A 26900-nucleotide genomic window follows, 5' to 3' on the forward strand; every position below is an offset into this window, starting at 1 on the left:
TTGCTGGTTTGCACCCAATATCTTGGCAAGATAGAAGCTTCCTAGTCTCTGCCCCATGCATGTCTTCACCCCCATCCAGTACAGCACCTGACAGGGAGACGGGGTCTGGTGACGTGCTTTCCTGACAGACCAAAAAAGTGACCGGATAGGTGAATGGGTGTGGAGAAAGTCATGGTGAAATATCTTCAGGGATAAAGCAAGCAGCCGGGACTTCCAGTAGAATTGCTTAGGTAGGTGGGGCTTACCTGGAGGTAGGTAGAGCCTGAGTCAGTCCAGAGCCCAGGTTAGTTAAACCCACCACCTTAGTTCACACAGCTATGCCTCTCCCTTGAGAAGCTGGGAGAGAGAAAGAATTAGCCCTGAGAGCTAGCTACCTAGGGAAAGACTAGGAACCTAAAGTGTACATCTCATACAGAAGTAGAAAGCAGCCTGGGGAGTCGAGGGAGCCTGCTCTCCCTGGAATGTTCTCCACAAAGGTGTTCCCAAGTGTTTCCTAAAGATGGTACCAAAGTATAAATTTCGGTTCTAAAAGGATCATTCATCCACTGTGACGTATTTACTAAGCGCCCACTGTGTGCCTGACTACGGGGCCTTTGGGAAGGCTGTGCCCTAGTGGAGGCAAGAAGGAATGAGCAAGAGCCCTGCCTGAGATGGCCTCAGAAAACGGAGTGTGATGGGGAAAGACAGGAGAAGGGTGTCACCTAGATGAGGGACCAAGACATCCTTTCTCAGTGAGGGAAGGGGAAACAGTGAGAGGATTTCTCGGGAGGAGACAACCTAGTGAAGGGAACCACTAAGCAAAGGCTTTGGAGCAAGAACAGCACCCATCTTTGGTCAACACAACAAGGTCAGCCTAAGCTAGAGTCCCGCCTGCAGCCTAAGATAGCAGAGACATAGGAGGGTTCGGGCCTTGTGGGTCTGGTGAGAGGGTCAAGTGTCTTTCTGAGTGAGATGGGGCCTGGTCTGGAAAGGGCAGCTGGCCATCAGGGGAAGGAGACTAAAGGCAGTAATGGAGGCAGTGAGGCCAGTTCCAGCTTTGAGAGGCAGACATGGTGCAGACCAGAGAGAGGTAAAACAAGGTGAAGCCAACGAAGCTGGGGCAGCCAGAGACTGGGGTGGCCAAAGGCCAGGCAGCTGGTAGATGGCTCGACTCTGAGCCCCAAGTAGAGAACTCTGAATGGGACAGAGTGAAAAGCAGGGAAAGGGTTCAACCAATGGAGACACCAGAGACTTCCCCCTGAAGGCAGCTCTGCCATTAGACTTCTGGACTTGAGGGGACAGTGGCCATGCAGGGTGGGCTCCAGAGAGGTAGTGAGTGCCCCAGTGGTTACAAGATCACAAGCAGCCTGCCTGTCTTACTGTTCCTGTTGCTGCGGTAAAATACCTAATAGGAGTACCGCTAAGGAGAAAGGGCTTACAATGGCTCACGGTTCAAGAAGATAGCCCATCTTCTTGAAGGAGATGTCAGGAGAGTCAGCAGCAGGAACTTGAAGCTGCTGGCCCTATCACATCCATAGCAGAGAGTGAGAGTGATGCGCGCAGACTGCCACTCAGCTCCCCTTCTCCACTTACACAGTTCAGGATCCCAGCCAGGGAATGGTGCCACCCACCGTGGGCAGGTCTTTGCACCTCAATAAAATCAAGATGACCCAGACAGGCATACTCAGAGACTCACCTCTATCACGTCGACAACACTGACCATAATACCACTCGGGCAGGGTCAGACCTGTGCCGGCCCCGCACCCACCCAGTCCAGGGCCGGCTAAAGCATTCTTCTCAAAAATGAGGCAAGCTCTGAAGATATACAAGTGTGAGCAGAGTAGAGTTTGAGCCTAGCCAGACAAGCCCTAGGTCACAGGAGCCACCAAGGGGGCTCCTTGGGGCTCTGTGCTCAAGAGAGGTGAGGGCCAAGCTGCTCAAGGCACCCAGTTCAAGTACCAGCTCAGCGCTGACCTAGCCAGCACCTTCGCCTCTCTGACCAAAGTCACCTGGCTATAAAAATAGGATATCACCTACCAAATAGCAACATAGTGAGGGTCAGGGGCTACACTGAAACATCTATTTCTCTGTCCCCACCCAGGCCTCCTCATTTTGTTTCTGACTTCAGGTTTAAAATATAATTTGAACAGAGATCATGCATATTTTTCTAAAACAAAAAATAACAAACAAACAAACGAAACTCTATAAAGATCCAGGAGTGGTGGTACATATCTGTAATCCCAGCTCTCAGGAGGTGAAGGAAGGAAAATCACAAGTTCAAGGCCAGCCTAGCTCTGGCTCCACCTCCTCCAAAGAAAGAAGAAAAGAAGGAAAGGAAGGAAGGAAGGAAGGAAGGAAGGAAGGAAGGAAGGAAAGAAAGAAAGAAAGAAAGAAAGAAAGAAAGAAAGAAAGAAAGAAAGGAAAGGAAAGGAAAGGAAAGGAAAGGAAAGGAAAGGAAAGGAAAGGAAAGGAAAGGAAAGGAAAGGAAAGGAAAGGAAAGAAGAAAAGAAAGCTAAGAGCTTCTTCCATCCAGGCATTCAGCAGCACACTTCACAGAGCCTCGCTGTGTCCAGGCACTATGCTAAGGGCTGGGATGCCAGAGAGAACACTGCAAAGCAAACCCTGGCCCTGATGAAAGGAGACACTGAGGAGAGAAGCAAGCATAAGATCCCTGAGGGCATGAGGACTACAGCACCGCGGAGCCAGAGTGTGGGGGAGGTGGGTGTTTCCATACAGTATGACCAGGGAAGGCTTCTCAGAGGACCTAGCCTTCAGGTGGATATGAGGCCCTCTCGCCGCCAAGTGCCGTGCCCAGGCTTTTCAGGTTCCACTAAAATGATAGAGGCATGAGGAAAGGGGCAGAGCCAGCAAAGAGGGCTTTCCCCCAGCATCTCTGCCCAATCCACACAGGGGCAGCTGAGCCCATTTTCAGTGTTCTGAACTCACTCCAAAGAAAACAGAGATATGAGCAGAAGTGGGGGCGAAGTGTGGCTCTGCCTTTCCCTTTTGTCTCTGGCCTTTAGGCTCTTCCCAAGCCCAAGACCATGGTAAGATGAACCATAACAGGGTGAACTTAGCCCTGCCAAACCTGTGCCTCCTTCTTCCTGGGGCCTTAAGCCTCCAAAGCCGTCACCCTAGAGACAAGTGTATCTTTCTCCTTCCCTTCCAAGTGTGAACGCCTCACAGCCTTCCAATCCTCCAGCAGCTGCCTCCTTCCTGTAGGCTAGACCCTCCTCCAGGTGCTAAGGATGTGAAAGCTGACAGCCGCTGAGGCCTGGCCTCAGGTGCCTAAGATTTGCAATCAACGAAATTAGCAAGTTCGTCGCAAAGCGTGTTAAACTGCTGTGCTGTGCTGTACTGTGCTGTGCGGTGCGGGACTGCGACACAGGGAGTCAAGCCCTGCTGCCAGGGTCAGGGTGGGGCTAACAGCACTCGTGGGGAGTGTGAGCAATAATCTGAAGAACAAAACAGAACAAGCAAAGCAGAAGGAGCCAGGGTGCCACCTCTGCCCTCCTTGCTCACCCAGGGTGACTTGGGACAAAGGAGGAGTACAGGGGGTTCTAAAAGAGGGTGACTGGACAGGAGTCTAAAGCTCGGCTCCTGGTCAGTGGGAGAAACAGGGTGCACTTGCTCACAGGCCACTATCCAGCCTTCCTGAGGGCCTAGTGCATGGAAGGGTCTCCATGAGGGGAGAGATGGATGGGTAGATGTATGCACGGTCTTTGTCTCTGGCCCACCATCAATCCTGGGTCAGAGTCCAGGGCCTCAGTAATGTGGGACCCCTCACCCCACTCCTCGTTCCCAATACCTTTGCTAAGTGGGATGGTCTGGGACTCTCCTCGCCTACCACTGCCCCCACTAGAGATGAAAGGTCACACTGTTCTACCCAGCACTGTCCTGTGGACGTGCCTGTCCTGGTGGTCCCTGCCTCTTCTTTAGTCTGAGTAAGGAAAAGGAGGTGTTGGCTAGTGGCCACCACCCCCCTGTGAATGCCAACATATGTCTTTGCTAGAGTCTACATCTGTGCCGTGGTCTGTGTCTGGCACCTTGGTGTCTACACATCTAAGTGTCTATCTGTATGTATGTATGTATGTATGTAGATATGTAGGTAGGTAGGTAGGTAGGTATCTGCACATCTTTCTGTGTCGGGGCAGATCTCTGTGTGGTAGAGTACACCTGCTATGTCCATAAGATAGAAATTTGTGGTTTTAGTCTCCCTCATGTGGCTTGGAGTGAGGGAAAAAGAATCAGTGCAATAAGGCCCTGTCCACAATCACATATTAAGCACCTACTGTATGTCAGACACCGAAATCTATAATATTGTAGACTTTAATAGCACAGGACCAACAGGTAGGATCAGGTCCCCTACTCAACAGCGTCTGGAGCTAGAACTTGAGGGGAAGGGCCAGGATTAATATGCTAGATCTCACACATACACAAACACAGACAGACAGACAGACAGACAGACAGACAGACAGACGGACGGACATGCCTGCACATACTTTCTCATACACAGCAGAGCTGGGTACCTCACACACACGGACTACAAGAAGGGGGTGAGGGAGCAGGAGCTGAGTCACACCTGAGTTATAGGCCCCTCAGCTCAGAAGGCAACTGAAGCAGCAGGCCCTCCTCAAGGATAGTCATCCCACTAGGTAGGAAGGATACCGACAGGGAGGATAAAGTAACACACTGAGCTGGGCCATCAAGAGAGAGATGGCTGCGGAGGTTCAAATCCAACAGCCTCTTCAGCTGCCTCCCTGGCCTCGTCTTCCATGTTCTCTCTCAAGGTTGTGCTGAGGATGGAGTGAGCTGGCTTCTGAGCAGCAGGAGCACAGGAAGCACTCAGAAGGCATTAGCCAGTGTGGTTGCTTAGTGTGGCGGTGTATGTGATGACCGCGGTGTGCCGAGAACAAAGAGGAGGGGCTGGGATGGGAACAGAGCTTCCCTTCTTCCCTTTCCAGTGGGTTCCTCAAGCCAAAAGCAGTCTTTGAGAAGAGACTTAGGGGAGCTGGAGCCATTGCAGACAGACAGACAGACAGACAGACAGACACACACACACACACACACTCACTCACTCACTGCTGGAGGTGGGGGGCACCTCTGGCCCAAGAGCAGCCACGGCAGGCATCTCTGACACTGGCAGGCTCATAGACAGCATCAGTTTTACCCTGAGGGAGCACACTACCCACCTTGTGTGAGAGGATTTGAAACAGAGAACTTGGATGCTCAGACTCAAGGCCTGGCTGACTCCTGAGTGTGCTGAGCTCAGCCAGGGGAGGAGAAGCCAGCTGGAAGGCGGCAGGCCATGAGAGCCCCGCCTGAGATAAGAGGTAAGTGACGCTGCTCTCCTCTAGGGTGGGAACAGGCTACAATCCTATTTAGTCTTTGGTTTTTTTTTTTTTTTTTCCATTTTCCTCTTTGCTCTATGGCACTGGGAATCAAACCCAAAGCCTTACGTGCACTAGGCAAGCTCTCTACCTCTGGGCTACCACCCCGGTCCTGGTCTTGGTTTCAGTTAAGATTCTTCTCCTTGCTGGAATATGAAGAACTTGGGGACCCCAAGAGGGAGAGCTACACATAGTGTCCTCCCACCCCATCCAGCTCACAGACACTCTCAGCTCAGGCCCAGGAACTGCTTGTCTGTAATGAGGGCAGAGATGAAACTAGGTTTCAGGCCACACAAGGTCACCCTCCCACCTTGGAGGATGTCCCCGCCCTTCCTTCCTTCTGTCCCTACCTCCACTTACCCTACCAGTCATTCAAGGGTTTCCTAGGACGCTGAGCTTGCAGTAAACAGGAAAATGAGGTGCCAAGGTCTAAGTTGGGGAATTGGAACAAAAGGGCCTAAATTCCAGATGGCTGTGTGTAGGGTTTTTTTTTTTTTAACTTCTATTCGTTTTATTATTTGGGGCTCTTTGCTCTTTTGGTCTTTTGTTCTTCAAGGGGCCCGCCACCCAGCTCCCAAATAAATCACACAGAAGCTTATACTTTCTTGTAAATACTCTGCCTTAGTGTGGCTTGTTTCTCGCCAGCTTTTCTTTTTTTTAATTAATTAATTAATTTTTTAAAGCAATCTTTTCTCATTTTACATACCAATCCCAGTTCCCACTCCCTCCCCTCCTCCTGCTCTCTCCACCTTCCCCACACCCCACCCTCCATCCACTCCTCAGAGAGTGTAAGTGTAAGGCTTCCCATGGGGAGTCAACAAAGTCTAGCACATCACTTTACGGCAGGACCAAGGCCCTCCCCACTATATCTAGGCTGACCAAGATAGCCCTTCAAAGAGAATGGGCTCCAAAAAGCCAGTTCAAGCAGCAGGGATAAATCCTGGTCCCACTCCCAGTGACCCAGACTGCCCCAGCCATACAACTGTCACCTGCATTCTGAGGGCCTAGTTTGGTCCTGCGCTGGTTCCCCCGCTGTCAGTCTGGAGTCAGTGAGCTCCCATTAGCTCAAGTAAGCTGTTTCAGTGGGTGTCCCCATCATGGTCTTGACCCCTTTGCTCATATTACCACTCCTCCCTCTCTTTCACTGGACTTTGGGAGCTCAGCCCAGTGCTTTGATGTGAATCTCTGCATCTGCTTCCATCAGTTGCTGGACAAAGATTCTGTGATGAGGCTGGAGAAATGGCTCAGAGGTTAAGAGAACTGACTGCTCTTCCAGAGGTCCTGAGTTCAATTCCCAACAACCACATGGTGTCTCACAGCCATCTATAATGAGATTTGGTGCCCTCTTCTGGCATGCAGGCATACATGGAAAGAATGTTGTATATAAAATAAATAAATAAATCTTTTTTAAAAAAAGATTCTGTGATGATAACTAAGGTAGTCATCAATCTGATTACAGGGGAAGGCCAGTTCAGGCACCCTCTCCACTGTTGTTTAGGGTCTTAGCTGGGGTCATCCTTGTGGATTCCTGGGAATTTCCCTAGTGCCAGGTTTCTCACTAGCCCCATAATGGCTCCCTCAATCAAGATATCTCTTTTCTTGCTCTTCCTCTCTGTCCTTCCCCCATCTCGACCATCCCATTCCCTCAAGTTATTCTCCCCCCTCCTTTTCTCCCCTCCCCCTTCCTGCCACTCTTCCTTCTACCCCCCACCCATTTCTGGGTCTGAATGAGGTAACCCAGACCCAGAAAGACAAACATGATATGTACTCACTCATAAGTGGATATTAGACTTAAAGCAAAGGACAACCAACCTACAGTCCACGACCCCAGAGAAGCAAGGTAATAAGGAGAACCTTAAGAGAAACATACAAGGATCCCCTGGGAAGGGGAAATAGACAAGATCTCCTGAGAAACTTGCCAGCTTTTCTTAAATTATCCCAACTACCTTTTTCCTCTGGGCTTTTTCTTTTTCTTACTTCTGTATATCTGACTTTCACTCTTACTTCGTGGCTGGCTGGGTGACTGGGTGGCCCCTGATTTCCTTCCTCTCCTTGTTCTTTTGCTCCTTCTTTTTTGTTTGTTTGTTTGTTTGTTTGTTTTTTGAGACAAGGTTTCTCTGAAGCTTTTTGGAGCCTGTCCTGAACTAGCTCTTGTAAACCAGGCTGGCCTCGAACTCACAGAGATCCACCTGCCTCTGCCTCCCAAGTGCTGGGATGAAAGGTGTGCACCACCTCCCAGCCTCTTGCTCCTTCTTCTCTTCCAGATTTCCCATTCTTATGTATTCTCTCTGCCTGCCAGCCCCACCTATCCCTTCCCCTGCCTCGCTATTGGGTGTCTATTAGACCGTCAGGTGTTTTAGACAGGCAAAGAATCACAGCCTCACAGAGTTAAACAAATGCAGCATAAACAAAAGCAACACATCTTAAAATAATAGTCTACAAGAGCTGCGCTCTGTAGCCTTAAGCAAGTCCTCAATCTCTCTGAACCTCCAGTGAATAAGGAGTGCTTAGTTCACACCCCCCAGCCACCACGGGGAACACATGAGGGAGTCCCTGAGTTGAGGTTTGCCCCCTACAGGTTTTGGAGGGAAAGAACATCCTCAAAGCTCTTGAATTCAGGCCTCCAGGAGGGCCACTAGCCCCGTGCCTCCATTTCACAGATATGGGGGAAACTGAGACCCAGAAAAAGAGATGCTGTTCAGGACCTTTCTGGGACCAGGATCCAGGCACAGTCTCCACCACGCATCCCTTGCCCAAGCCTTCAGCAGGGACTAAGGGACAGGGATCTTCCCCCAGAAGTCGGAGCAGTCAGGGAGTTGTCAAGTCCTACAGCAAAGGAAGTCTGTCCAGGGCCTGGATAGCAGCCAAACAGTGCAGGGCAGCACCAGCATTCCTGCCCTGGCCCAGGCCAGTTCCTCTCGCTCACGCTCATTTCAGTGCTCTTTGGTTTAGTGGCTGCTGAATCACAGCCTGCACTTAACGAACACCCATCTCAGGAACCCAAATCCCAAGAGAGAGCCAGCAGCATCCTGCAGCCTGTCGCCAAAACTGATAGCCCAAGTTCAATGCCTGGGAACCACATGGAAGGAGACTCCCACGACTTGTTTTCTGACCTCCACTCATAGACCACAATACACACAGATGCTCCCCACCCCTACACCATAGAGAGAGAGAGAGAGAGAGAGAGAGAGAGAGAGAGAGAGAGAGATAGCTGTCTAAGTAGATGGGTGAATGGATGGATAGAAAGAAGATAGATAGATAATATAGATCTTTTATTATTTTTAAAGCCTAAGAGAAACAATAGCCACACCCACTCTGTTGTCATAACAGCCACATCTCCTGACCCAGTGGGGACATGCCCTGAACACTTTGCCCAGGCTCCTCCCCACAGCAGTTGAGAAGCTGGCTGTACTCCTTCCTTATCTCTACACAGAGAGCTGGGAAAACTGAGACACAGGGCCAGGCAGCATGGCCAGCAGAGATGCTCATACAGCTATCTCCCAACACAGCCAATGCTCCCCCCAAGTAGCCTCAGCACATCTTCCATGAGGCATCACAGAGAACAAATGGGTGCTGAGCACTCAACTGGGTCCCCAACCTGACAGTAGCCTGGTTCATTTCACAGCCACCCTGAGGGTAGCTATGGCTGCTTCCCCATCATATAGATGGGAAAGCCAGGCAGAGACCACACAGTCAGTGAGGCAGCCTGTGCCTGCACCTAAGCGCGCTCTCTCTCTTCCTCCCTCTCTCTCCCCCCCTTCACGCCCTTCCTCTCTCCCTGCCAATCTCTCTACACCTCTTTCCAACACACACACACACAAGTACACTCACACACCTCCTATTCACATTTAGTTTCATTTTTGTTCCAATTGGCTGGTTTGCTACACCAATCAATTGGAACCAACAGGGGGTTCGGGCAGGAAACAAGAGTCTAAAATGTTCTTCCAGTCTAGCATATCTAACACCCAATCCCATTAAAATGGATCAAGTCCCAGTGGGCTAACATTCACAGAGTTCAACACTGTGCAGAAACTGGGGAGTTACCCTCAGTGTGCTAACCATTGTGACTACTAGGGAACAAGACAGGCCAATGGTTAAAATGGCAATCTGGCCTAGAGGAAGGATCCCAGGGACACAGGATAGTCACAACGAGGGGGGCCTGATGGGTCCACTAGTGCAGTGCCCGCAGAGTGCAGACCTGAGGCCAGAAAACAGAAAGACAAACAGAAGAGCCAGCAGCAGGCCGGATCTTCTAATGCCTCTCCCCACCCCACTCCCGGTCACCAAGCGCCACCCGCCCACTCTGCCAGATGGAGAAAAGGAACAGCATGGCCTCTGTGTGCTGCTGTCCACCGGATGAGCCCACCCCGAAGAGCAATTTCGCAGTGTGATGGCCTTAGGAGTTGATTCCCTGAGGCCCGAGATCACAAACATGATTTACCAAGAGAATCTGGCAAAGAGGACCAACAGAGAATGTTGATTCAGTGTCCCTATTCCCCAACCATCCAACCCAACTCACCCCGACTCCCACCCTTGGCAGAGGCAAGAGGCCACTTCCTAAGCATGGTTCTTCCCCAGTGCTTAGGATATTTGTCACTTCCGCCACCAACACAGAAAATAGGAGTTGAGCTTGATTATGGCAGTGTGCGCCTATAATCCCAGCACCCAGAAGACTGAGGCCAGCCTGGGCTATACAACTCGTTCTGGCCAGGCTAAGCTATAAAGACCCTGTCAAAAGCCGGGGAGGGGAGAAGGCAAGGAAATAGAACCATAAAGTGTCCCATACACAAACACCTCACTTACAAAAGCCCCTTCATTTCTTCTGGTCACTGCAGCTTGGGAGAAAACCTGTTTGGATTTTCATCTTCTTTGGGCAGTCACCACATGCTGGGGACCCCAACCCTCAGGTCTTAGGGCTAAGGGCAGGGAGATCTCATCTGTGTCTATGGAGCCCACATAAACAACCTAACACGCATATCTCCTGGAAGGCAGCTTCCTGGTCCACAGTACACGGATATAGTCCTGGAAAACCTCAGACTAGGGATGTCTAAACCTGGAGTTCTCCCTCTTCCCTCTCCTCCTTCCCTCCTCCTTCTTCTTCTTTCCTCCCCTCCTCCTCCCCTCCTCACCCTCTGGCCTGGCCTGGTCTGTCTCTACAAAGTTTGTTCTCTCCTTGCCTCCATGTGTATTTTTCCAGCGAGCCCACAAGGCTGAACCCACAGGAAAGCATTGTCTTTCACCACTTCTAGCCACTTCCCAAGAGTCTCTCAGTCCTGCCCCCCTCTGCCCAGATCCAGGAGTGTGCCCACACTGGAGCAAGTCCCACTGCCATGGCCAGCAGCACTCCTCTAGGCTCTAAGTCACTCTTGACTTTGCTTCTCCAGCCCTCCCTATTAGTTTCCCAGTGTGTCCCCATGCCCTGAAAACTAAGGCACACTCCTTACCCTGACCTACAATGCCCCCACTCTCAGTTCTCAGAGCCCCCCCGGCACACACATACCCCACAGGGACTTTCAGTCAGAACACTTCATCCTGGCTCTGTTGCTGTCTGATGACTTGTATGTCCCTCACCAGGACATAGTTCCATAAAGATGGGGCAAGGCTTGTTTTCATACACCCAGCAACCAGGCACAGGGGTGGCACGACCACCAGGCAAGAGCAAAGAACCCTCCATCTCAGACAGCCATCCCTGTCCCGGTACGGTGTGCACTGTCGATCAGAAGGACCCAGCCACAGCCACCAGACAGAATCCCACCAAGGCTGGTGTGAATCCCACTGCCTTCCGGCTGGTGTAAGCTTTTAGAAGGCAGACCTTGTCAGCCACATTCAGAGAGGCTATACCAGCCCATTGGGGCGTGGCCTCTCTCCCTTTAAAAAAGTGGCTATTTCCTCTGCTCGCTCTCTCTTCACTTCCTGCTCCGCCGGAGACTAGACTCCCTTCCTGGTTGTGCAGATGGCTGTTGTCTGGGACGGTGATCTGTAAGTTTTCCCCTTTAAATAAATAACACCCTATTAATCATAACTCCAAACTGGTGTGGCCTTGTTCGTGACTTACGCCTTCACTGTGCTTGTTCCTTCCCAGTCCAGCTGGAGTTGGTGAACTCCCATTAGCTCAGGTAGACTGTTTCAGTGGATGAACCCATCATGGTCTTGACCTCTTTGCTCATATTGGGAGAGTGTGTGAAGGGAATGGGAGGAGGAAAACGAGTGGGAATTTGGATTGGTATTTTTAAAAATATATATAATTTTTTTTAAAGGCAGACACTAAAAGGCACAAAATTCTCACAGCAGAAGAGGATAGCTGGGTATCTGATTGTCTTGAGTCCCTTCGCATTAGGGGAGTCTCCTCTGATGAACACAGGCATGCTGCGGGCAGAAAGAGCCACATCCTCGGAGAAGGTGGACAGAGTCCTCCCACTGTATCCATAGGAAAAAGGCAGAATCATCTATGTAACAGTCCACAGTGCAGATGGAACCAGAGTCCAGCTCCTCCCACCTCCCAGCTCCCTCCTAAACTCCTGGGAGAGACCTGGTGCTGTTCTAGATTAGAAACCCTGCTCACTGGGCAGTGGTGAAGCCACTCCTTTAATCCCAGCACTCGGGAGGCAGAGGCAGGGGAATCTCTGTGAGCTTGAGGTCAGTCTGGTCTACAGAGTGAGTTTCAGGGCAGCCAGGGCAGTCATACAGAGAAACCCTATCTTGGGAAAAGAAGGAAGGAAGGAAGGAAGGAAGGAAGGAAGGAAGGAAGGAAGGAAGGAAGGAAGGAAGGAAGGAAGGTCGGTCACTAGCTAGGTAGCTTTAAACAAGTTGCCCCATCTTTCTGAATTCAGTTTTCTTCTCTCTAAATTACAGCAACATTGTAACGTGTGTTAAGACCCAGCACAAAGGAGCTTCTGGCTTCTCCAGGCTGTCAGGGAGCGCTCACCATCCCTATGTGCTCTTACTGATGGAAATTAAGGAAGCTATGAACTATGCATGTGTGGACATGTGTGTGTGTGTCTGTCTGTCTCCATGTTTATGCACATGAGGGCTTGGGTTGGGGTCCAGTTAGAAACAGAATGTATTTTCTAAGAATTAGTTTACAAGAGAATACATCTCCCAAAGGCCTGGGGAGGAAAGCAGCCCTCCGGCAGGGTGCTGAAACTTCAGAGTAAGCCTCTGGCCCAACCTCCATCTGGGACCTGCCTGGATATAGAACTCTGCATGTCATCAGGCCCTCTGCTCCCACCATAAAACTGTCTACTCACCAAAGAGCAGTAGTGAGCATCTAGACTCTACCATAGGTAAGGGGTGGGGTTACAAGGAACTCCCTAAAATTCTGTTTAAAAGCCCAGGTCTGTCCCTTTAATATCAGCACTGCAGAAGCAGGCATATCTCTGGGAATTTGAAGACAGCCTGATCTACATAGTGATTTCCAAGGTTCTGTCTCAAAAAAAAAAAAAAAAAGAAAGGAAGGAGGGAGGGAGAGAGGGAGGGAGGGAGGGAGGGAGGGAGGGAGGGAAAGAGGGAGGGAGGGAAAGAGGGAGGGACGGAAAGAGGGAAGGAGGGAGGGAGGGAGGGAGGGAGGGAGGGAGGGAGGGAGGGAGGGAGGGGAAGGGAAGAGAGAAAGAAGAGGAAGAGGAGGTATTCCCCAGTTAGCAATGGCAATGCATACCTATAATCCCAGCACTTGAGATGAGAGGATCCCTGGTTCAAGGTCAGCCAGAGCTACATAGTGAGAACTTGTCAAGAAAGAAAGACAGACAGAAAGGGGGGGAGGGAGGGAGAAAGAGAGATTGAGAGAGGGAGGATTTTCTCTCACAGATCCTCAGCCTTTGGCCACACAAAAGGACAAGGATAAAGACATACCTGGCATCTTCATCCCCAAACTATATCATAACCAGTCCCTGGGCTTGGCTCAAAGGACCCATGACTTATAAGCCCCAACTTGACTAGAAGCCACTGAGGGAGCCATAGAGGCACCAGGCCATGGTGATAGAGCTCTCTCGTCCTAGCACTCAGAAAGCTGAGGCAGATAGATCCTAACTTCAGTGGGCTACAGAGTGAGTTCAAGGACAACCCGAACAATTTAGACCCTGTCTAGAAAGGGAAAAGGAGAGCTGAGGGTGCAGATCAGTGGTAGGGTACTTTCTTAGGATGTGGGGGGCCTTGGGTTTAATCTACAGCACCCAGAGGGAGGTAGCCACAGAGGCAACCATAACATCTAAGCAGGCCCCCTGACCTTCAGTTCCATCCCCTGCCTGGTCACAGCTCCAAGTATCCTTAGAAAGTCTAAGTGTCTAAGGCCTTCCTTGCTCTCTCATCCCAAGGCCCAAGTATCTCTTTTCCACTATCTCTTTGCAATGAGCCTGCCTGCTACCCTTTCTGAACCACTTCGTTCACTCCACAAGTATGCACTGGGGGTCTCCTGTGTCTCTGAAGAGAGCAAATGAAGAAGGAAGCTATAAAAAGAGGCATAGACAGCCCTTTGGGCTCTATGACTTACAATGAAAATCTACACACAAGCAAGCACTGACTATATGACAACTGTCGTTTGCTGCTTTGTGGACGTATTTTATAAATCCAGTACCCAAACTGACTCATTTAGCCTTCACAACGCTCCTTGGAGACAGACCATCCCTGTCTTGCTGAGGTGTGGACACCTCAAAGATGGCATCCCCAAACTTAGACAGCTAATAAATGCTACAGCCAGATTCCAGTTCAAGCCCTGTGACTCCACCTGCCTCCTAGTAGCCTCAAGTACCTCCAAGCACCAAGGAGGAGGGAACTAATGGTTTTTATAGAAAGAAGCCAGGGAAGGTGATACCAAGGAGGAGACTTTGAACTGGGTTTTTGAGAGATGAGTAGAAGTTTGCCAAGGGAAAGAGAACAGGAAAGACATCCTAGTAAGGAAGCTAAGTATGGTATGAGATGATACATCCCAGGAGGCCGACTTGCCAGGGCAAGAAAACATGGAGGCTGAGTGATACAAGGCCCTGTGCATCTGGCAGGGTTCTGGAGTCTGGTCCTAAAGTCATGGAGAGCTCTTAGGGGACTTTGAGCTGGGCAGGGACCCCCACTTCCTTCCCTTCCTCATGCTGCTAAGCCACCTGGACACCAGGGCTATATTTGTGAAGCCCTGCACCCTGTGTGCTGGTCCCCCCACCCAGCTTCCCTGCATCCTTCCATCTCCATCCCTTCCCCCTCACTGAGCCTCTGTGCTCTGTGTTCTGCAGGGGCCGTGAGGGCCTCGAGTATCTTCCCGATCCTAAGTGTGATCCTGCTCTTCATGGGTGGCCTCTGCATCGCAGCAAGCGAGTTTTACAAGACACGCCACAACATCATCCTGAGCGCTGGCATCTTCTTCGTGTCTGCAGGTAAGGCAGGGACATACACTGAGAGGATGGGGGTGTGGTATCTCCTGCTCGGGCTACAGGCTGTGTCCCAGGGGAATGAGCTAGGACTCCGGTGCACAGACCCCCGTTCCTGTGCCCAATGCCCTGTCCTCCGACTGCTTGAGGAAAGGGCTGACTACCCTGGTAACTTTCAGGTCATCAGGCCCACCCCTTTTTTCCTCTGACCTCCCAGCACAAGCAAACTGAGGAAGAGGCAGAGGAAGAAGTACCAAGGGGCCCACCCTTTCCCATTCTATCCTGCATGATGCCCAGCTGCACGATGGAAGCCAAGGAAGACTGCCCTACACCGTCCCAGCCAGTGGAGCAGGCGGGCCCCACAGTCAGATATCTTAGCTGTTCCGTGATGTTACATGACCTATCACAAGGGCTTCAGATGTCCAAGGAACAACAAGAACTGTATCATATGCCATTTAATAAATCTGTCTGCCCTCTAAAAGCACTGACCTTGTCCCGGGTCATTCTCTTTCAAGAACATTCACCTGTCTTCCTTCATCGAGTCCTCTCCGGGCTCTTGTAGGAATAAGGCCTTGCCTTATCCTCAGTTTGGAAAACTCAGACGTGGTCACTGTATCTAAAGACTTCGGCCCCCCTTGCCATTCCAGCTGTGGACTGAGCATGGTGTTTAACACCCCCCCCATACCCTATGTCCCCATCTGCAGCCTGTTTGTGAAGCATTGGATAGGGAAAGCCGTTGTGAGTACTCAGCTAACCGTATCAATTGCTGCCACTACCTCATGCTTCATAAGATCCCTCTGTCTGCCCATATTTGCCAACACTGGCCCCTCCCCTCCGGGCTTTATGAAGAGTCAGCATGATGAGATATTGAGGCGGGGCCAGCAAGATGGCTCAGTGGGGAAAGAAGCACTCCACCAAGCCTTATGACATGAATTTCATTCCTGGGACTCAACACAACCATAGGAGAGAACCAACTCCCAAAAGGTATCTGACCTCCACACCCAGGTCATGGTCCACTCATACCCAAATAAAGAAAGAAACAAAGTTTAAAACTCGAAATCGTAATAGGGAGCTTCCAGGTCTACCCTCCTCAGGTTCATCGTATTCATAGAAATGAAAGATCAAGCCCAGCCGGTGTCTCTCATCCCCCTAGCATCTCTCCTCTCTGACCCCTTCTTCCCCCGCAGGTCTGAGTAACATCATCGGGATCATCGTGTATATATCAGCCAATGCTGGAGACCCCTCAAAGAGTGACTCCAAAAAGAACAGCTACTCCTACGGCTGGTCCTTCTACTTCGGGGCCCTGTCCTTCATCATCGCCGAGATGGTCGGGGTGCTGGCCGTGCACATGTTTATCGACCGCCACAAACAGCTGCGGGCCACGGCCCGCGCCACCGACTACCTCCAGGCCTCCGCCATCACCCGCATCCCCAGCTACCGCTACCGCTACCAGCGCCGCAGCCGCTCCAGCTCGCGCTCCACCGAGCCCTCTCACTCCAGGGACGCCTCGCCCGTGGGCGTGAAGGGCTTCAACACCCTGCCGTCCACGGAGATCTCCATGTATACCCTCAGTAGGGACCCCCTGAAGGCTGCCACGACGCCCACCGCCACCTACAACTCAGACAGGGATAACAGCTTTCTCCAGGTCCACAACTGTATCCAGAAGGACAGCAAGGACTCTCTCCACGCCAACACAGCCAACCGCCGGACCACGCCCGTATGAAGACCGTGGAACCGGGGGACCTGGGAGGCTTGGCCCGCGGGCGGGGGAGGGACCGCAGCAGCCACGGGGAATCCTTCCACACGCAAAAAAGCAAACAAACAAACAAGCAAACAAACAAAAAACAAAAAACAACAAAAAAAGAGAAAAACATAGCAAGTAAATTTTAAAAAAAGAACAAAATACAAGAGGAACAAAATCAAAACCACAGGCTATGCGGGAAAAATATAACCGAGGGAAGACAAACTTTAAACAAAGCAAGAGGGATAAAATTAAAATAGAAAATAAATCTAAAAGAAAATGCATGATTTCCCATGTACCATTATTTTAACATTTAATAAAAAACCAACTTAAATGAAAAATAAAAGGGAACCAAGATAATGTAAAGAAAAAAAAGACAAAAAAACAAAAAAATGAAGAAAGCAAGAGAGTATTTATTAGGGTTTATGTTGCCTTTGTTTTTGTTTCTGTTTTGTTTTAACTGCAGGGAGAGTTTTAAAATAAAACCACATTCTTTTCCCTTTAACCCCAGAGGGCCCTGCCTCCCGGGGAGAGTAAGGGTAGAGACTCAGGGCCCCCGGGGCCAGGGGAGCAATGGTCACTGCCAAGCCCCTGGATCCCTGGCTGGGCCCTGGGATGCTGGGGAAGTTCAATGGCTCTGCAGCCAGCTCTACTCAGCATCAATGGGGCAGTTGCAGGCCTCCAGGTGACCCAAGCCCTTGGTCCGCCCCTGTCCGTTAGGTGCCTGGAGGTGGTGCACTTGGGGCCACCCAGCCCCAGGTTCCCAGTCCTTAATGGTCCTTAACCCACTGTGATGACTTCCTAGGCCTTGGGGAAAGGGAAGGAGAAGGGATGACTGCTGGCGGCTCACAGAGAAGCCAGATCCCTGGGATCCTCAGGGGGAGCTTTTGGGGGGTCTGTAACCTGAGCTCCTGTCCTTGGAGGCAGGAGACACCCACCCCCAGGGGATATAGAGCAGCCGTCCCTCCTCACCCCTCACCTCAGGGCCACTAGATGACCCTGGGGCGATGGTGGACCCCCACACTCACAGGCCCCCAGCCCCCTGGAAAGGGGGCTCTTTGACCCTTTGGGGGTCTGTGGACTCATTGATGCCCCTCTGGGGACTCAGTGAGTCCAACAACGACATTGCAAAAAGGTTTCTTTTTACAAAAGAAAAAGGAAAACAAGTGGTGATTTTTTTTAATAAAAAAACCACAGACTATAAATAAATGTAAATATATAATAAGTGAATTTACTTGCAAGAAAAATCAAGTAGTATTTTTTTCTTTTAATTCTTTTCCAGCTTTAAACTGTGAAAACAAAAATCGGGGTGGGGTGGGGGACTTAAAATTTAGCAGGGAACTTGTAAAGTCAAAACAGAAAACAAATATAGAAATCCATTAAAACAAACAAATAAAACCCATTGGGAGAGATGTGAGCTGGGCACAAAGCCAGAGAGAAGGGAGAAAGGGCCTACCATCTTCCTGGGGACTGCAGAAGAGGTCTCTTCTTGCCTGCAGGGAGGTGCTGCTGACGGAGAGGGGAGGCACCCCTGCCCCCATCCCACCCACAGTCACACCCACAACCCCTGTCCCCTAGGCTCAGCGCTGCAGCAACCACTCGTGTTCCCACGCAACGCAACGACAACCCTTCCCATCCAACACACAGCCGGGGGTGTGGCTCGAGGCAGCTGACCTATGCCCTCCAAAGCCATGGAAACCAGCCCAACAACTCCATCACTGGCCTTTGTGCTCCTGTGTGCCCCCCACTGTACCTTGCATACACATGAACACACTCGAACACATGAACACACCACATTCTCGTACCTGGAAGGGCTCCCATCTGTATTCTAGACTTCATTGCTGTGTGGCCTCTCTGGGCCTTGGTGTCTCACTGTCAATTCATGGACAGACTGGCTTTAACTCCAAAGGTCCATTCTTAATTTGCATGTGACTTTTAAGATCTGCCACCAGCCCAATCCAGTGGAAAATGGCCAGGAGCAATCAATGCAGTTCTGATGACATTGAGAGCATTCCTAAATCTCTCTCTCTCTCTCTCTCTCTCTCTCTCTCTCTCTCTCTCTCTCTCTCTCTCTCTCACACACACACACACACACACACACACATCTCACACACACACACACACACACACACACACATACACCATGTGCCTCCTCACTGTGTTCCCCAGCCCCCAACCCCACATCCAGTGTCAAAGCAAAAATTCATGTATGTTATGTGAGCAACTATCCTGCCATGAAGACAGGGAGACACACTGTCCCCAAAGCTCATTTACCTTCCCTTTTTGAATGCTATAACCCCAGTCATAGTGAGTGGGGAGGCTTCTTTGAAAGACGGGTCCTCTGCTGTCTTTGGGGTCAGTGGAAAAGCAGGTCTTCTGGGGTAAAAGATCTCCCTGTGTGGAAATTGCTTGCAGGACACTCTCCCAGGCAAATGTCAGCTTGCACCCCAGAGTGAACTGGGGGAGCACTCAGGTTTCCCCTTCTCCTTCCCCAAAGAGGTAAGGGCCAGGACAACAAGAACAGGCTAACCATTTCCTAGTAGCCTTGGGGAGAGGCTACCACCTACCCCGAGTGTGAGCTCTGCTCCTCTAGCATCAACCAGACTCCCGCTTGGCTTTGCTCTGCTGGCAGCGGCCTGCTCTGAGTGTTCTCTGCTGAAACTCTCTGGAATTGGGAGGCATGCTGAGGAAGGCTTCTATGGCTTCCTGTCTTGTGTCTGGAAGAGGAACATTCTCCTCCCAGGTCCGCACAAGGCAGATTATCTGCTAGTCCAGCCCAGAAGTTCAGGGAAGGCCTTTGGCCCCATGGCTCAGATCTGCAGGCTAGTTAATATGCAGGGAGGTCAGAACACCTTCCAAACTGGGCAAAAATAGCACCTTATCCTTCCTCGCTCAGCCCTGCCCAAGACCCAGCTGATTCCAGACCACCCCAGATCAAGGCCTAGAGACACAGGAAAGGGCCATACACGTTTGCTCCTCTCTGCGGAGAAACTGTGGTCCCAGCTCCCTGAGCTCTGGCCAAGTATTTGAGCAGCAATCGAACTTCTTCCCAGGCAGTGAGACCTGGGGTCAGGCTACCCAAGGACTTGTGGGTGAGAGGTAATATCAGCATGACTGACCAAGAAAGGGCTAGGGGGCCTGGAGGGAAGGGGCAATGCTTCCTGTGATGACTGACAGCTCATACCCAGCTCTGGTCAATTCAAGAAACCAATTTCCATTTTATTTTCTTGGTGGGTCCTTTTTTTTTTTCCAGACTGTTAACAGAAAAAAATTTTAAAAAGAAGAAACCTAAAAACAAAACAAAACGACAAAAAAAAAAAAAAAACACAAAATCCTGGTACATGAAATAAAGATTTTTTTTTTATAGCTTGGTCCTCACTTCCATGAATTCCTTTCATTTCCCAACTCTGGCATCCCATTTAAAGCAGTTCTCAGAGTTGAGCGGAGGTAGACACAGACGACATGCAGTAAAGCATCCCAACTTCCAAAGTCAGGAATCCCTCTCGTCAGCATTCCTTCGTGACAATTACATGCCTCCTGTGACCGGGAGCTTGCCCCCTCAAAAGGTGGCGGAGGCCAGTGCCAAGCAGCTCTCTGGCAAGTCCCTGCTGTCACTGTCCGTCCTTTCCCTTCACGCTCCAGCAACTCTGGTCCCTCTTCACATAACTGTGCCCCCATTTTTGAAAGCAGAGCTTATACCATCCTTGAGCTCTCTCCCCTCTCAACAAGCCAGCCCCCCACTCACTAGCCCACTGCCCCCTTCCTTGTCTGTGCAATAGACAGACAGGACGCTGGGCTCTGAAGGCTTCCTACAGGCTAGAATCTTCAGAGGGCACCAGGAGCTGCCACAAGAATGGGGAGGGTCTTGTAGGAGACTCTCACTTGACAAAGTGGAAGAGATAAGAGGCTTTGATCTTGACCTTGGAGAGAGGCCCCAAAGGGCAGCTGGCAAAGGCCAAAGCCAGCATTTAGCCCTGGCTGGTCCGCTCACGGAAGGAGGGCCTTTAACACCTCTACATGTGAATAGAATCTGTTTCATTGGGAACACCTCTAACATCAAAATCTGTGATGCCAGATAGGTTTAGAGGAAAGCAAGGGTGTCATATCAAATCAAGACTTAGAAAGCAAACCAAAAAACACTCATCTGGTGCACATCTGAAGTTTGGGGGCATTCTTTAACCATATCCCTTTTGCCCACTGCTGGGGACCAAACGCATTACCCCATGCTTGCCAGCAAGCACTCTAGCAACTAAGCCACCTCCCGACCTGACCACCAGTTTGACCCACCTGCCCATCACCTTTCTGAATCTGTTGCCCTTGACCTAGAGGGTAGATGGCTGTGCTGCGGATCCAGTGATTTAAGGAAAACAGAGCTGAGCTGGTTTATAGTGGAGTTATTAGCTTGCCGGCTGGAGCTCCAGCTACCTCACTCGCTGACAGCCATTATCACCACAGACACATGAACACTCCTTTGTTAAAATGGGTGGCATTTGCTGGCCTGTTTTATTAGTATTATTGGAAGGAGGCACAGACACACCATAAGCCCAGTTTTTACATGGTTCTGGGGATTCAAACTCAGGTCTTCATGTTTGCACAGCCAGGGTTTCACCCACTGAGCCATCTCTCAAGCCCTACCTGGTTATTTTAATATTTGCCTTTAGAAAGCTAAGACAAAGCAGGGAAGGGGGAAAGAAGTCACTGTAAACAAGCCACAGTCTGTCACCCAGCTCTGGGGACTATTGGGCTCCAGCTGCTATGGTCCCAATGCTGACACTTAGTGAAATAGTGAATAGCGGTGGCTGAGACCACCAGGAGGCCTTTGTGAAGCAAACTATGGTCCAATGTTAGAGGAGGGAGCTGAGCCAGCATCCTGCTCCTGAGACTAGTGAGAAAAAGGATGAAGTGAGAGCCACACCAACCCAAGAAGAGCAAGGTCCCACACTCAGAGGCCCAGAAAGGTCCATGGGAAGATCCACCATTCAGAATGGCCTGCTCAATTTAGCCCATAGGGGACATACTGTCAAGACCCACCCCCATAAATTCCAGGCTCTTTGGGGTTCACCCTGAATGAGCATGGGACCCCAAGGCAAGCTCACCAAAAGCGGCTCAGGGATTATAAACCAAATGCCAACAGCTACAAATCAAACTGAGAACCTGGTAACATGTCCTCTCCTGTCCTGACCATACAACTTACCCTGCCAGGTCCTGTACCTCAATAGCAGCCAACGTAGTCCTGACCATGGCTTCTCCACCCCCAGCCTTCCCCTCCCTCCAGCTCCCATCTCCACTCAACAGAAGCAGGAAACCTCTCACTGCAGGACACACACATGACCTCCTCAGAACAGCCAGTTCTGAAAGCTCACCTTTTGGAGCACAGATGGAAGCTGGTTCTACAGGATCTTTCAGTCAGCAATTCAGAGAGCTAGACTCCAAAGAGGATCCTACAACATGGTGGGGCCTCAGGGCAAGAGCATCTCCTTGGCCAGAAGTTTGTCCTCTTCTGCTCTAGACAGGGCTAACGCACAAAGACCCTGAGGGCCAGCCAAGGCCCCAGAAGGGCCCCTGACTAGCTAGTGGTAGCTGAGCCTATGTTTTCTTGTTTGTTTGTTTGCTCATTTGTTTTATAAGACAGATTTTCCTGTTTTGTAAGACAGATTCTCCTGCAGCCCAGGCTGGCCTTGAACACCCTATGTAACCAAGGATCATCTTGAACTTTTGATCTTTCTGCCTACCTCCCAAGTATACCACCACCATGTTTTTGTGGTTTGCAAGCTGGTGCAGGAGCTTCATGTATGCTAATCAGGAGCTCTACTGATGCAAACTACATCCCTATGGCTTTTGAACAGAGATCCCAACACTATAAACCCAGCCTCAGGACTCTGTCTCCAGTAGGTCCAGTCAAGAGCTATAGAAATTTCTGGGAAGCCTTGTCTCTTGTTGATGAAGCCCCCATTGGAGGCCAGAGAGAGAAAGTCATATTCTAGCAAACTGGCTTTTATCAGCCAAGGGCCCCAGCTTCTTGTCTCCTCAACCTACCCACTATCCCATGGAATAGAGGTCTGAGGGACACCTCCCTCCTCCTTCATCTCCACACCAGACTGGTTCCTTTGCTGTACCCTTCCAGCTACCAGCCAGCATCTCTCAGTGCATCCATACAGTAGGGCAGAGTGTGCTGTCTCAAAGAGCATCAAGGCCAGCCTAACAAGGAGCATCCGTTTGGAGCAGCTTCCAAGAGACAGGTAAAAAGCTGGCTGGTGCCCAGCCCCCTCCCTCCTGCTCCACTAGCACAGAGGTTCTGCATCTCCTGGCCAGCATGCAGACTTCTCTTTGCCAGTCACAAACAGGATTTGGCCCTGCCTACCACTGGCAGTCACAGATGCAAATCCAGTCCTCGGATATTCAGCAGACTTACACAGCTCCTGCAGTCCAAACATGTGCATCTCCTTCCCCCTCAGAAGGTGCCACACCCCCTTGGCAGCTTAATGTGGGCCCCCGCCCCCATGGAAATGTTCACACCATAAACAAAGGCCAAGGAGTAGAGGTTTTTTTTAGTGAAAAACCAGTTGCTAAACATTTACCTGAATATCACTGCCAAAATCCATAGGGGCATGTTTGCATATGGGCTCAGGTGTATATACCTTAGAGACACAACTATACCCCAAAGCATGTGTTCATCTGTGTGCATCCATGCATAAACAATGCATGTACATCCTACACCTACACACACAAACACGCACTTCTGGAATTTGACCCATTCATAGAAGCATGTTTGCTCAGTCTGCAAGACTTGATCTTGCTCCCATAATAACAGAAACTTGCTGTGGCAAGGGGAGGAGGGAAGACTGGTATGAGACAGGGGGTGTGCCTGGCCCCTACTCATGATTCCCTGTGCTCCTCATCTCTGTGGCCCAGGCCACCTATACACTGATGTATGGGGGCAGGCATAGAGACCTCACTATGTCACAGAGATCAGGATCACAAGACAGACACACACACACACTATGCACCAAGGGTACATGTCTATGTGTGTAGTGCTCCTAAAATCTGTCAGGACAGAGAGGAGCAGCATGAAGGTAGATGGCTGGAATCTGTCTCTTAGTTTCTCCTCTCTCTCTGTCTGTCTCTGTCTGTCTGTGTGTGTGTGTGTGTGTGTGTCTGTGTGTGTGTGTCATCCTCCTCTTTCTCAGCCTCCCTCTCCTGTGTTACCCAGTATTACCCAGAGGGACAGAACAGATACAGTAACACACATCGAAAGAGGATTTATTAGAACAGCTTACACGGCACAGTCTACATAGCTCAACAATGACTATCTTCACACTGGAGAGGCTGAGAAGCCAGTAAAAGACCAGTTCACAAGGCTTGATGCCTCAGTAGTCCCAAGCTGATGATGAAGGCTTGGAGAATTCCTGGAGAGCTGCTGGTCTTCAGTCTACACTGGGCTGGGTGTTAGGACACTGCCTTTAATCCCAGCACTCCAGGGGCAGAGGCAGGTAGAGCTCTGTGGCTTCAAGGTCAGCCTGGTCTGCTAAGACAGTTCTGGTTCCAGTCAGAGCTATACATTGAGACTCTGTCTAAAAACAAAACGAAACCCACTTCTCATTCAGCCCATAATAGAAGTGGGAGGAAGCTGGTTCTGGTCTCAGCAAACAGATGTAGAGCAGTGGTGGAGGCAGCTGTGATACCATAAAGAAATTCAAACTCGCAGCAAAATGCAAAGGCAAGGAGAAAAAAACAAAGCTGCTTCCCTCCTGTATCTGGGCTGGTGCATTTAGGGTGGGTCTCTCTACTCAAATAACCCTATGGAGAAAACCCCTCAGAGGTGGACTGGCAGCAGATTTCTTAGTTGATTCCAGATGCAGTCAAGTGGACAACCAAGATCAGCTATCCTGCCCCCCACACACCGGAGTCTCCAGTGACTAGCACTGGAGTTGAGAGATGGGCATGAGGGTGTGATACACACAGCAGTACTGGGCAGACGGAAGTGGTGATCAGGAGGGAGTGAACAGGGTAGGACTTGAATTAAACCATAGTTTCTCTCTCACCCAAAGGCATTCAGCAGCTCCCTGGTACCCTAGCAGTGCAGCCTTCAAAGCTCCCCCCCCTCCCCATTGTTCTACCTCTTTTTTTCATGTCGGTGTTGCAGATCAAACCCAGAGCCTCATACATGCTAGGCAAGCACTACGTCCTCAGCCCATGTTTGGTTTGTTCTGGTTTTATTTTTAACACAACAGGATCTTCCTATGTAGCTCAGACTGACTTCGAACCTGCCTTGCTTTCCCACATGCTGAGATTGCAATCATGTGACCCCATGTCCAGCCCTGTTGCCTGTTTTGTCTTAGTAAACTGGGATTTCTTGGGAAGCTAGAACAGGCCAAGCATTGTCAAACTATCTATTGCCATAGTTCCGGGAAGTGGACATTAGTGCCCCCTCTACAGAGACAAAAACTGAGGCTAAAGAGGCCCAGTGACAGGATGGTTAAAGGTGATTCTAGAACCTTTGTCAAAGTTCAGACCCAGCCGCTCCATATTCAAACAACATGGTGGCACGCATGTGCAATCCCAGCACTCGGGAAGCCGAAGCAGGGGGATTAAAAGTATGCTGCTGCCTGGCCTGGCTCCATGAGAGTGAGAAAAAGAACCCCTCTTTGGATGGGAGGAGCCGCCTGAATGTGAGACACAGAAAGAGTGAGCAGCGGCTTCGAAGGGTCATCGCACAGCACCACGGGCAGAGCAGTCAGTGAGGTTGGGGGGGAAACTGTGGTGTGCTCTAAACCTCTGGCCACCCAATGGGAGTTGAAGGAAGACAATCCAGATCAAAGCAGGGTGTGGGTGGCATGGAGGGCTCAAGACAAAATAAGGCATGGGCAGTAAGAATAATAGCTGTGCAAGCATTAGGACCTGAAACCTCAGCATCCACACAAAAGCCTGGGGGAAAGGACAAGAGAAGTGGTTCAACAGCTAAGGGCACTGCTCTCACAGAGGCCCAGAGTTCCATCCCCAGTACCCACATCAGGTGACTCACAAGCTCCAGGACATCAGGCTTTCCCCTGTCCTCCACAAGCACCACACTCCTATGCACAAACCCACGTGCAGATAACTAAACAGCTACATGTGACCGCCCACGCACCTATAAACCCTATCACTGGGAGGGGTGTTGAGTCAAGAACCTCCCATGCACCTATAAACCCTATCACTGGGAGGGATGTCGAGACAAGAGGATTGTTTGAGGTTTGTGGGTGGCCAGTCTAGCGCCAGGTTTGGTGAGAGATCCTGTCTCCAGGAAATGAGGCAGAGAGCAAAAGAGTGGGACACCCGAAGTCCTTCTCTGACTTCCATGCATGCACAAGAGTGTACAACATCCCTCACACACACATACATATACGCCATACACATATACCACACATACATATCCATGCACAATAAGTAAATAATAGAGCTAAACTTAAAAGAGCCATTGCTCAGGCTGAAGAGATGGCTCAGTGGTTAAGAGCACTGGCTGCTCTTCCAAAGGACCTGAGTTCAATTCCAAGCACCCAGATGGTGGCTTAGAGAGCCATTGCTCACACCACAACAGAAAAAAACACCATGTAGCTTCTATGCAAACTCACCAAGCCATAGGCAGAGCCAGGTGATGAGAGAGAGGGGCAGACATGCTCATATCCCATCCCTGCAGCTCACAGTTTCATTTAAAGTATCTCCTTGTGATTTATAATCGTCCATCTTCAATTCACCTCTGCTTGCTTCTCTCTGCTGTGGGTAGAACAGCTCACAGCAAAAGACACATAAATCATAAGGTAGAAAACAAGCTGTACAGAAGGAGAAAAGAAGCAACATGACAAAGGGTACACGCTTCCTAATATGAGAGACGAGCAGGGAAGAAGCACCACGACTCTGTAGCATCCGCTGTCAAAGTTGACATTTCAGAGGTTTAGTTGAGCTTTCTGGTAAAGAGAGAAAACACAGAAAATAACACACACACACACACACACACAACCATTTATATAAAAGTTTCAGCTTGTCAAGAGGAACCTATTCACAGTAACAAAAAAAAAAAAAAAAAAAAAAAAACAAAGGAAGCCAAAGAGGGCCCCAGACAGCCATTGGGGTGGACACCTCAGAGTCTTGGCATCTCAGAGATCTGAGTCCTTGAGAAGCAGCAATTTCTTGTCTTTTGAAAATGCAGAAGAGTGGGAAGTGGAGAAGAAATGTCTGTCTGTGATCTAACGCGCAAACACATACAGAGAGAGAGTGAGGAAGAGAGAGAGAGGAAGAGAGCATGCACATCCTGTGTGATGTCCTCACAAGACAGCCTCTCTGAGCCTTCCTTTCCCGTGGTTTAACAATCCTCACAGAACATTAGGAGCTGAGATGCTTAGAGGGGACACCAAAAGGGAAAGAAAGTTGCCAGCTCAGTGCTTGGCACTGGGAACATGGCTCAGT

The 26900-nt window shown here is 50.3% G+C and overlaps 1 protein-coding gene and 1 long non-coding RNA gene across 2 annotated transcripts in view; one reads left to right on the forward strand and one right to left on the reverse strand.

The window, feature by feature from the left end:
• Cacng2 (calcium voltage-gated channel auxiliary subunit gamma 2) overlaps positions 1-16697 on the forward strand; it is a 125085-nt gene extending 108388 nt beyond the window's left edge. Inside the window, exons 3-4 of the mRNA XM_050165710.1 lie at positions 14585-14725; positions 15907-16697. Of these exons, the coding sequence (XP_050021667.1) occupies positions 14585-14725; positions 15907-16442 (677 nt within the window). The 3' untranslated portion in view covers positions 16443-16697. The remainder of the gene's footprint in view (positions 1-14584; positions 14726-15906) is intronic.
• Positions 1-26900, reverse strand: part of LOC126515793 (uncharacterized) — a 43863-nt gene that overhangs the window by 1796 nt on the left and 15167 nt on the right. The gene's annotated exons all lie outside the window — the stretch shown is intronic.

The sequence above is a fragment of the Alexandromys fortis genome, unplaced genomic scaffold (assembly GCF_014885135.2).
Source record: "Alexandromys fortis isolate MF-2015 unplaced genomic scaffold, M_Fortis_MF-2015_v1.1 scaffold_157, whole genome shotgun sequence".
In the NCBI taxonomy this organism is placed as follows: domain Eukaryota; kingdom Metazoa; phylum Chordata; class Mammalia; order Rodentia; family Cricetidae; genus Alexandromys; species Alexandromys fortis.